At 44.4% G+C, this 12,241-nt stretch overlaps 1 protein-coding gene across 1 annotated transcript in view; it reads right to left on the bottom strand.

Annotated features, from left to right (window-relative positions):
• Positions 1–11,630, bottom strand: part of b4galnt1b (beta-1,4-N-acetyl-galactosaminyl transferase 1b) — a 99,928-nt gene extending 88,298 nt beyond the window's left edge. The window contains exon 1 of the mRNA XM_068024703.1: positions 11,491–11,630. Within this exon, the coding sequence (XP_067880804.1) occupies positions 11,491–11,501 (11 nt within the window). The 5' untranslated portion in view covers positions 11,502–11,630. The remainder of the gene's footprint in view (positions 1–11,490) is intronic.
• Positions 11,631–12,241: the final 611 nt, after the last annotated feature.

Consider the following 12,241-nt stretch of genomic DNA (forward strand, 5'->3'; position numbering starts at 1 on the left):
CCTGCTGCTTTCACATGCGTTCAAATCCTCTGAAGAAGGAATTTTCCTCCACACAAGATCAGGGGGCAGGTTGTTCAACCTTGCCCGTCTAAGAGCGAAGTCCAAAGTACGGAAAGTCCTCATCAGAGAACTCCTCTTTGCTGACAATGCTGCTTTAACATCTCACACTGAAGAGTGCCTGCAGAGTCTCATCGACAGATTTGCAGCTGCCTGCAATGAATTTGGCCTAACCATCAGCCTCAAGAAAACGAACATCATGAGGCAGGACGTCAGAAATGCTCCATCCATCAATATTGGCGACCACGCTCTGGAAGTGGTTCAAGAGTTCACCTACCTAGGCTCAACTATCACCAGTAACCTGTCTCTAGATGCAGAAATCAACAAGCGCATGGGTAAGGCTTCCACTGCTATGTCCAGACTGGCCAAGAGAGTGTGGGAAAATGGCGCACTGACACGGAACACAAAAGTCCGAGTGTATCAGGCCTGTGTCCTCAGTACCTTGCTCTACGGCAGCGAGGCCTGGACAACGTATGCCAGCCAAGAGCGACGTCTTAATTCATTCCATCTTCGCTGCCTTCGGAGAATACTTGGCATCAGGTGGCAGGACTATATCTCCAACACAGAAGTCCTTGAAGCGGCCAACACCCCCAGCTTATACACACTACTGAGTCAGCGGCGCTTGAGATGGCTTGGCCATGCGAGCCGCATGGAAGATGGCAGGATCCCCAAAGACACATTGTACAGCGAGCTCGCCACTGGTATCAGACCCACCGGCCGTCCATGTCTCCGCTATAAAGACGTCAGCAAACGCGACATGAAATCGTGCGACATTGATCACAAGTCGTGGGAGTCAGTTGCCAGCGTTTGCCAGAGCTGGCGGGCAGCCATAAAGACAGGGCTAAATTGTGGCGAGTCGAAGAGACTTAGTAGTTGGCAGGAAAAAAGACAGAGGCGCAAGGGGAGAGCCAACTGTGTAACAGCCCCGACAAACAAATTTCTCTGCAGCACCTGTGGAAGAGTCTGTCATTCTAGAATTGGCCTTTATAGCCACTCCAGGCACTGCTTCACAAACCACTGACCACCTCCAGGTGCGTATCCATTGTCTCTCGAGATAAGGAGGCCCAAAAGAAAAAAGAAAAAAGAAGTGCTATAAAGACTACTACTAAAGGGTGCATGGAATGAGGAGAGGTGATTCGACTGGAGTGCACCCTTTCCACAGCGCATGTTGGAGAATTCTGTATAAATAAATGTATGATCCACAAAAGAAGAAAAACTCCAGCGTATATATTTATAGTCATAATTCCCACTATTCAAGCTTGACCAGAACATTTCTATAGACGCCTCCAGCAGCACAGAAACCATTGTGCTCCCTGGACTAAATTATCCTGCAACCTCTCCTATCCCAATAACCTTCAATGCCATTCCCAACAAGAAATTTATCTTGTTCCTTTTTTAATCAACTTGGACTACATACAAACTATTTACGATCATGGAGTTCACTGCAGGTATTCAATCCTAACTTCTTGAATATTTCCTTTAATTTATTACATTATCTTTTATCTCACTCAATTCATGATTTGCCTCTTCCCCAATATCCTTCTCTTTTGTAAACACTTAAGTGAAGGACTTGTTAAGTATCCCTGCCAAATTTCCACTCAATCTTGACTAACTCACTCTCCTGTCCCCTTCGGGGTGCTACTTCACATTCAACAATTCTCTTTTACAGATATATTTATAAAAGATATTTCACTGTTCTTTTTAACGTTTGAGATTCTAACTTCATCCTCCCTCCGTGCTTTCCTTGTGCCTTTCTTAACTTCGAGCCATTACGGCACAGAAGGAGGCCATTCAGCTATCTGTAGAACAATCCAGATCAGTCCCAATCCCCTGCTCTATTCCCATAGCCCTGCAGATTTATTTCCCTCAAGTGCCCATCCAATTTCCTTTCAAAATCATGCATTGTCTCTGCTTCTGCCACCCTCGTAGGCAGAGAGTTCCAGGTCATTACCACTCGCTGTGTAAAAAAGTTCTTCCTCACATCCCTCCTGCATCTCTTGCCCAAAACTTTAAATCTGTGTCTCTAGCCCTTGTACAAACAGCTAATGGAAACAGTTTTTCTTGGTCTACCTTATCTAAACCTGTCATAATCTTGTACACCTCCATCAAATCTCCCCTCAATCTCCTTTGCTCCAAGGAGAACAACCCCAGCTTCTCCAACCTAACCTTGTAGCCAAAATCCCTCATCCCTGGAACCATTCTGGTAAATCTCCTTCTCAAGGACCCTCACATCCTTCCTAAAATGTGGTAACCAGAACAGGACACAATGCTCTAGTTGTGGCCTAACCAGAGCTTTATAAAGGTTCAGCATAACTTCCCTACGTTTGTAGTCAATAGCTATATTTATGAAGCCCAAGGTCCCATATGCTAATTCCTCTCAATATGTCCTACCACATGAACCCCCCAGGTCCCTCATTCCAGGTACACGCTTCAGAACTGCACCATTAAGTCTATATTGCCTCTCCCTATCCCTTCTGTCAAAATGCGTCACCTCACACTTCTCTGTATTAAATTCCATCTGCCACTTGTCTGCCCATTCTGCTAGCCTATCAATGTCCTGCTGCAGTTGATTGGTATCATCCTCACTGTTTGCCACACCTCCAAGTTTGGTAGCATCTGCAAATTTTGCAATTTTTCTATAGCCAAGTCATTTATATACATCCAAAAGCAGTGATCCTAGCACTGACCCTTGGGGAACACCATTGTCAATCATCCTCCAGTCTGAAAAACAACCATTTACCACAACTCGCTGTTTTCTGTCCTTACGTCAATGTTTTATCCAACCCGACACTGACCCTCCTATTTCATGAGCCTCAATTTTGGTAACCAGCCTTTTGTGGTACTTCATAGAATCACAGAATTGTTACAATGCAGAAGGCCATTCGGCCCATCGTGTCTGCACCATCTATCCCAACGAGCATTTCACCTCGTGCCATTCCCCCGCCTTCCCCCTGTAACCCTGCACATTCTTCCTTTTTATAGAACTGTCTAATTCCCTTTTGAATGCTTCAATTGAACCTGCCTCCACCACGTTCTCAGGCAGTGCATTCCAGACCTTAACAACTCGCCGTGTGAAAAAGTTTTTCATGTCACTTTTGCTTTTTATTTAACCAATTACTTTGAATCTGTGCCCTTTCGTTCTCGATCCTTTCACGAGTGGGAACAGTTTCTCCCTATCTACTCTGTCCAGTCCCCTCATGATTTTGGATACTTCTATCAAATCTCCTCTCAGCCTTCTCTTCTCCAAAGAGAACAACCCTAACTTCTCCAATCTATCTTCATAACTGAAAGTCCTCATCCCTGGAACCATTCTTGTGAATCTCTTCTGCGCGATCTCTAACGTCTTCACATCTTTCCTAAAACGCGGCGCCCAGAACTGGACGCAATACTCCAGCTGAGGCCGAACTAGTGTCTTCTACAAGTTCACCTAACTGCCTTGCTCTTGTACTCTATGCCCTTAGTAATATAGCACAGGATATTGTATGCTTTATTAACCGCTCTCTCAACCTGTCCTGCCACCTTCAATGACTTATGCACAGATACACCTAGGTCCCTCTGCTCCTGAACCCCCTTTAGAATTATACACTATTTTATATTGTCTCTCCATGTTCTTCCTACCGAAACATATCACTTCACATTTCCCCACATTGGACTTCATCTGCCACCTGTCCGCCCATTCCACCAACTTGTCTATGTCCTTTTGAAGTTCTACACTATCCTCCTCACAGTTCACAATGCTTCCAAGTTTTGTATCATCCACAAACTTTTGAAATTGTGCCCTGTACACCTTTTTCTTTTTTTTCTTTTGGGCCTCCTTATCTCGAGAGACAATCGATACGCGCCTGGAGGTGGTCAGTGGTTTGTGAAGCAGCGCCTGAAGTGGCTATAAAGGCCAATTCTAGAGTGACATGCTCTTCCACAGGTGCTGCAGAGAAATTTGTTTGTCGGGGCTGTTGCACAGTTGGCTCTCCCCTTGCGCCTCTGTCTTTTTTCCTGCCAACTACTAAGTCTCTTTGACTCGCCACATTTTAGCCCTGTCTTTATGGCTGCCCACCAGCTCTGGCGAACGCTGGCAACTGACTCCCACGACTTGTGATCAATGTCACAGGATTTCATGTCGCGTTAGCAGACGTCTTTAAAGTGGAGGCCGGTGGGTCTGATACCAGTGGCGAGCCCGAGGTCTACGTTATTAATAAATATCAGGAAAAACAAGGGTCCCAACACTGACTCCTGGGAACTCTACTACAGACCTTCCTCCAGCCTGAAAAACATCCATTAACCTCTAGTCTCTGTTTTAAAATCCGTATACACCACATTCCCATCATCATGTTCTCTGTTACTTCATCTAAATATTCAATTAGATTAGTCAAGCATGATCTGCCTTTTACAAATCCATTCTGGCTTGTAATTAACTCAAACCTTTCCAAGTGCCTGTTAATTTTTTGCCTGATTATTGTTTCTAAAACCTTACTCACCACTGCTGTTAAACTGACTGGCCTGTCGTTACTAGAAATGTCCTTACACCCTTTCTTGAATAAGGGAGTCACATTTGTCACTTGTCTAGGGAAGATAGGAAGATTATGGAAAGCCCTTCCACTATCTCCAATCCCACTTCCTTTAGCAACCTGGAATACAAGCCATCTGGTCCAGGCGACTTATCCACTAAGCTATAGCCAGCCTTTCCAGTACATCCTGCCTATCAATTTTCACCCCATCCATTACCTCTACCATCTCCGCTTCTCTCGATATTTAATCATCCTCCTCTTCCTTAGTAAACATCAAAACAAAGTACTCATTACTATTCTAGCCTTGCCCTGCGCCTCTAAGCAGATATCACCCTTTGTCTCGAACAGGACTGACCCCGCCCATCTCACTACCCACTTACTACTTGCATGCTGATAGAAGATTTTTGGGCTCCCTTTTATGTTAAATGCCATTCTATTCTCATATTCTCAATTTGTTAGTCTTATTTTCCTCTTCACTTCCCCTCTCAACTTATCGTATTTGGCCTGGCTCTCACTTGAAGAATTCACCTGACATGCATCTATACCCTCTTACCCTCTTTTTATTTCATCATATTCTCTATCTCCCTTATTATCCAAGGCACCCTGGCTTTGGTTCCCATACCTTTCGCCCTTGTTGGACTATACCTAGCCTGTACATGAAACATCTCCTCCGTAAAGATCACCCATTGGTCTGTTACAGTTTTTTCTGTTAGTCTTTGGTCCCATTTTATCCTGGCTAAATCCCCTCTCATCCCATTGAAGTTAACCCTTGCTCTTCTCCATTACTAATCTAAACCTGATGATATGATGATCATTCTTGCCGAATTGTCCCCCCACTTGGAACTTGGTCCACCTAATTTCTCAGCAATTCCCCCTTCCTTGTTGGACCGAGAACATACTGCTGCTCCTCTATCCCTCTCTCACAATTTGGAGGCCTATAGAATACCCCCAGTAGCATGATCATACCTTTCTTGCTTCTCAACTGTAACCAAATGGATTCTGTCTTTGCCCCCTCAAGGACATCCTCTATTTCCAACACCACAATGTCTTCCCTAATCAGTACTGCCACCCCACCTCCCTTTTTCCCTTCCCTATCTATTCTGAACACTTAGTATTCTTGAATATTAAATGCCCAGTCCTCAACATTTTTAAGCCCATTTGTGTTATTGCCACTACATCATATTCCAACATGGCTATTTGTGCTTGTAGCTCATCAACCTTATTCATCACACTGTGTATTCACATACATGCATTGTAAGCATGTTTTTGTATTCCTTGAAATCTGCTCCCATCTAATATGGTACTACTTCCTTCTCTAGTACTATTCAACACTCTCACTCCTTTCTGTACCTTATTCCTCTTTTCTACTTCTATATGCTGATGCCCATCTCCCTGCCAATCTAGTTTAAACCCTCCCCAATCACACCAGTGAACCTCCATGAGGCCATTTGTCCCAATTCTGTTGAGTTGCAACCTGTCCCTTTTGAATAGGTGCCTCTTGCCCCAGAACTGGTCCCAATGCCCCAAGAATTTGAAGTCCTCCCTCCTGCACCATGCCTCAAGCCATGCATTGATCCTCCCTATCTTCCTATTTCTACTCTCGTTAGCGCGTGGCACTGATAGAAATGCAGAGATTACGACTGTCGAGATCCTACTTCTTAAATTTCCTCCCTAGTTCCTGAAAACGTGACCGTAGGACCACAATACCTGTTCTCTCTTTGTCATTGGTACCGACATGTACCGCAACTTCTGGCTCACGCCCTTCCCACTGCAGAATATTCTCCACCCTCTCCGTGATGTCTACCTTTTGCTATTCCATCCTGTGCAGTCCCTTGCCCTGGACTGCACTCTTTCAGGGTGTCGTCACTCCCAGTAGTGTCCAATGCTGAGTGCCGGTTTGAGAGTGGCACACACCCTGAGGACTCTGGCACTTCCTGCCTCTTCCTACTTTTCCAGATGGCCACCCAGCCACTATCCTGAACTCTTACTGCCTGTAAGGTGACCACCTCCTGGAATGTATGATCCAGGAAGCTCTCATCCTTCCTGATGCTCCGCAGTGACTCCACCTGCCCCTCAAGCTGGGAATTTCTGAGCTTGAGCTCAAGCAGCTGGAGACATTTGCTACATACATGGTTCCCCCAAGACACATGAGGTGTTCTGAAGTTCCCACATGGCACAGGAATTGCAAGCAACAGGTTTCAGCTGCCCATCCATGATTTAAAAAAAAAATCTCTATTCCCTCTTTTAGAATACAGTTAGTACCTTGTTTAAATTAATTTTAATTAATGCCTCTAGACCTGCTCTGTGCTTATAGTCTTATTAATTCATTTACTGTTGTACTCACCCCATCCATGAAGATACTTTTAGTTTTTTTTTAAACCTTGCTCTCTGACGCTCACTCCGCTCTGCTGCTCGAATTCTTTCAGCCACGTGCTTCTTTTATTTTCTCATTCCCTTACTTTTAACTTTTTTATTACAATAATAGGTCCCATGTGCACACTTCTACAATTAATTTCTAATCTCTTCATTTATCCATGGAATTTTGAAACAATAAATAATCTGAACACAAAAAACTCATCTGTTAAATCTTTTTTTTAAAAAAAGAAATCCCTGCATTGAGCTCTAGCTCTGTGTGCCAATTTCTCTTTCAACCTCAGCTAGCTCACTCCTCATCTTTGTAAAATCTGCCCTATTCTACTTTGGTCCCCTTGTTTTTCTATCAACTTCTTCCCTTTCTATTTGAATGCTAAACCTGATCATCTTATGGCCACCACTTTCAAGGGGCTCACCCGCATTTAACATATATTACTGATAACTCACAACTAGGTTTAGCAACACCTTTTCCTTTGAACATACTGCTCGAGGAAGGCGACCTACACCCATTGCAGGAATTCCATTCCGTTTCCCCTGTTTGACTGAAACACAAAGGAGTAATAAGCAGGTAATTAAAATCTCAATCAAGAGCAATTTTACAATCCCTACTCATCTGACTATTTACACATTTCCTCTTCCATTTCCTTCCCTCAGTTAGGGGGTCTGTAGTACACCCCACTAATGGAACAATTCTTTTTATATTTGATTTCTAACTTTACTCAGAACATCAGTCCTCTCCTCCAGCAGGTATTCCATCCTTCGATGTTCCAGTGTCATGGCTCAGTTGGCAGCACTCTTGCCTTTGAGTCAAGACGTTGTAGATTCAAGTCCCGCTCCAGAGCGCAAAAATCTAGGCTGACACTCCAGTGCAGTACTGCACTGTTGGAGGTGCCGTCTCTCAGATGAGACCTCTGCCTGTTATCTAAGGTGGATGTAAATGATCCCACAGCACTGTGAAGAGCAGGGGAGTTATCCCTCGTGTCCTGACCAATATACCTCTCAATAAACATCACTAATAATCAATCAGCAGTTTCAATTCTCATTTGCAAGCCACACGATTTGTCAAAACCAGTACAACAATCACCATCACTAAAAATGAGGTCATTATCACATTGCTATTTGTGGGATCTTGCTGTGCGCAGATTCGTTGCCATATTTCCTGCATTACAACTGTGACTACACGTCAAAAGTACTTTATTGGCTGTAAATGCTTTGGGACGTCCTGAGGTCATAAAAAGGTGCCAAATAAATGCCAGCCTGCCTTTCTTCCTTTCACTCCTCCTTCTCCTATCTTACCTTGTTCAATCCCTCCTAAAAATAATAAACCAATACATTTATCTTCCATCCCTTCCTGGTTTGCAGGCAACTTTCCGTTCGTGCCATTACATTTGAATCTTCCTACGACATAACTCAAAACTGAGCTTTTACTGAATATTTTGAATGACTCTTTTAGTGAATGTGTTCATACAGGCGACAGTACTAATATAGGGGGAGTGGAACACTTTCCCATTTCAGCGTCAGCAACAAGCACTTCTCGGTCAGATGGGACAGTTAGGTGATCAGTAAACTTCCTTCTGATCTGTTCCAAATATGTGTCAAAGTCGCAGCCTCTGGTCATCACACTTTAGGAAGGATGTGAGGGTCCTTGAGAGGGTGCAGAGGAGATTTACCAGAATGGTTCCAGGGATGGGGGATTTTAGTTACAAGGTTAGGTTGGAGAAGCTGAGATTGTTCTTCTTAGAGCAAAGGAAATTGAGGGGAGATTTGATTGAGGTGTTCAAGATTAAGACAGGTTTAGATAAAATAGACAAAGAAAAGCTGTTCCCATTAGCTGATGGTACAAGGAATTTGGCCTAACCATCAGCCTCAAGAAAACAAACATCATGGGGCAAGACGTCAGAAATGCTCCATCAATATCGGTGACCACGCTCTGGAAGTGGTTCAAGAGTTCACCTACCTAGGCTCAACTATCACCAGTAACCTGTCTCTCGATGCAGAAATCAACAAGCGCATGGGTAAGGCTTCCACTGCTATGTCCAGACTGGCCAAGAGAGTGTGGGAAAATGGTACACTGACACAGAACACAAAAGTCTGAGTGTTTCAAGCCTGTGTACTCAGTACCTTGCTCTATGGCAGCGAGGCCTGGACAATGTATGTCAGCCAAGAGCGATGTCTCAACTCAGTCCATCTTCGCTGTCTCCGGAGAATCCTTGGCATCAGGTGGCAGGACTGTATCTCTAACGCAGAAGTCCTCGAGGCGGCCAACATCCCCAGCATATACACCCTACTGAGTCAGCGGCACTTGAGATGGCTTGGCCATGTGAGCCACGTGGAAGATGGCAGGATCCCCAAGGATGCATTATACAGCGAGCTCGTCACTGGTATCAGACCCACAGCCCCGACAACCAATTTTATCTGCAGTGCCTGTGGAAGAGTCTGTCACTCTAGAATTGGCCTTTATAGCCACTCCAGGCACTGCTTCACAAACCACTGACCACCTCTAAGCGCTTACCCATTGTCTCTCGAGACCAGGAGGCCAAAGAAGAAGAAGAAAGAACAAGAAGGACTAGAGGACACAGATTTAAGGTTTTGGGCAAGAGATGCAGGGGGGATGTGAAGAAGAACTTAAAAAAAAATGCAAGTGGTAATGCCTTGGAACTCGTTGCCTACGAGGGTGGTGGAAGTGGAGACGACGAATGATTTCAAAACGAAATTGGATGGGCACTTGAGGGAAATAAATTTGCAGAGCTACAGGGATAGAGCAGGGAGGAAATGAAACTCACTGGATTGCTCTAGAGCTGGCATGAACTTGATGGGCCGAATGGCCTTCTTCTGTGTTGTCATGACTCAGTTAAGCACTCCTGCTGCATCAAATATCGTCCCTGCACTTCCACAGCAGCTTTCTTCTGAGTCAGACTGCCAATTTGGTGTTAACTAATGCCCAGTGAGGACTTGAATGCAACTGTTCAAGCTCAACTTCACTTAGGACAGCAGACAGAAGGGATTAACATCCCATTATCCTAGAGTTGACTCCAGATCCTACCCACCCCTCACATCTGTCTAATTCCTATCGTCCATTTCCCCCAATCAAACTTCAGTCCAACTGATCAACTTGTTCACCCCCATTACAGTGCACCTGCTGATTCTAACCCATAAAAGAGCGATTGCCAGTGACCTCAAGAGGGGAACTGGCTTGAGGAAGCTCTTGAGTCCCATACTGATTCAGTGAGGATAATTCCACAATTCCATTGCTCCAACAGCAGCTGCTGCTCCCTCACACTGTCTGCTCAGTGGCGAGCACTCAAAAGAAATATATACAGAGAAATGAACACAATCTAGAAAATTCCTAATAACTTCTAACTCATGTCCATATCCTAACTCGCACCAAGTCCCATTCACCCATCACCCCTATGCTCATTGACTTACACTGGCTCCCAGTCCACACTTTGCTTTTAAAATTCTCATTCTTGTTTCGAATTCCATCCATGGCCTCACCTCCTCCCTATCTCTATAAACTCCTCCATTTCCACAACCCTCCAAAATCTCGGCACTCCTCCAATTCCAGTCTCTTTAGCATCCCATTTCAACCGCTCCACCATTAGCAGCTATGCTTTCAGCTGCCTGGGCGCTAAGCTCTGGAATTCCTTCCCTAAACCTCTCCAACTCTCTCCTCCTTTACGATGCTCCAGTGGCCATGAAAGGCACTACATAAATGCAAGTCCTTTTTAAAAAAAAACCTACCTCTTTGACCAAACTTTCAGTTAGCTGTCTTAATATCTCCTTATGTGGCTCGGGTGTCAAATTTGATCTGATAATGCTCTTGTGAAGTGCCTTGGGCCGTTACAGGCACTATATAAATGCAAGCTGTTGTTGGAAAGAGTCAGGCTTTTTCGGGAAGCTTTTCACCGTTTGCAGTCTGTGTCGTTCTGACCAATGCTACATTCCAGCAAATTAGGGCTTAATAAAAATCACAAGCACCTTCTTAACTTGCCATTCAAAACATGCATCCTCCATGTTACCACGTGATAATATTGCAGACCAAACAGTCCATTCACCTCCCCCCGCCCCAAACTCATTACTAATTTAAATATTGACAAATCTGAGCTGAGGGGTTTAAAATGATCGTTGCTCTCTCAACATAAGCAATAAAGGCACGACGCCGTGGATTGCAATACGTTTCACTCAAGCTTCTAAAAAAATATGCACACTCCGGGTGCTGCAATCTCGTAATACATCAGCAATCATGTAAAGAACATTTGCGATGAAGGCTGTGGACTGATTTGCACTTACCTGCACTGCATGAAATATCCAAGGCTGGGATTCTTTTATTTTCTGCATTTAATGCCACAAACAAAAACAGTCAAATGTTTTTTTTTAATTCTCCTGTCCGGCGTACAAATCATTTTGGAATAAAAATAACAGAATGCTGAAGGGAGCTGATTTCAAAGGCTCTTTCCCTCTGGTCTCAAGGATGGCATTTAAACATCAAAAGGAACACAAAAGAGGTGACAGCCTGCTGTAATACAATAGCTCAGGACGAATGGACTTGTCCTACCTGTTAAGCATTTAAATACATGTTTTTTTCCTCCCGTCTCTCGTTCAATGGACGGATGCATTCCACATTCTGATTTCTCCGCAGCTTCCCAGTCTTTCCCGGTCAATGATAGTGCGGCTGCTGCTGCCTAGACCTGGAATCCACTCCCTCCAGTGGGATGGTTATAGAATAGCAGAGAAACCGGAGTGCGGGGGGGGGGGGGGGGGTGGTGGGAGGAGAAAAGAATGTATCCATATTGCCCAATAATCAGGTAGAGGAGAACCAAAGTCCAATGAATTACTTTTAAGTCTTATTAATTAGCCAGTAACTTTAATAAACGATAATAAATGGATTTCCAGCAACTATACAGTGATTCTCTCAATCTTCATTTTTTTCCCCCATTCTGATTGTAATTCAGCTGTCAGGTCAAACATTCCCCATATTATGAAGGGTTTTGATAAAGTAAATAGGGAGAAAGTGTTTCCAGCGGCAGGAGGGTCGGTAACCAGAGGAAGGTAACTGGGAAAAGAACCAGAGGGAGATGAGAATTCTTTTTACACAGTGAGTTGTTGTGATCTGGAACGCGGTGCCTGAAAGGGCGGTGGAGGCAGATTCAATAGTGACTTTCAAAAGGGAAATGGATAGATACTTGAAGGGGAGAAATTTACAGAGTTATGGGGAAAAATAGCACGGGGAGTGGGATTAATTGGATTGCTCGACCAAAGAGCTGGCTCAGGCACGATGGGCCGAATGGCCCCTTTTTCTGCTGTAC

Source organism: Heterodontus francisci, chromosome X (genome assembly GCF_036365525.1).
Source record: "Heterodontus francisci isolate sHetFra1 chromosome X, sHetFra1.hap1, whole genome shotgun sequence".
Taxonomy (NCBI): domain Eukaryota; kingdom Metazoa; phylum Chordata; class Chondrichthyes; order Heterodontiformes; family Heterodontidae; genus Heterodontus; species Heterodontus francisci.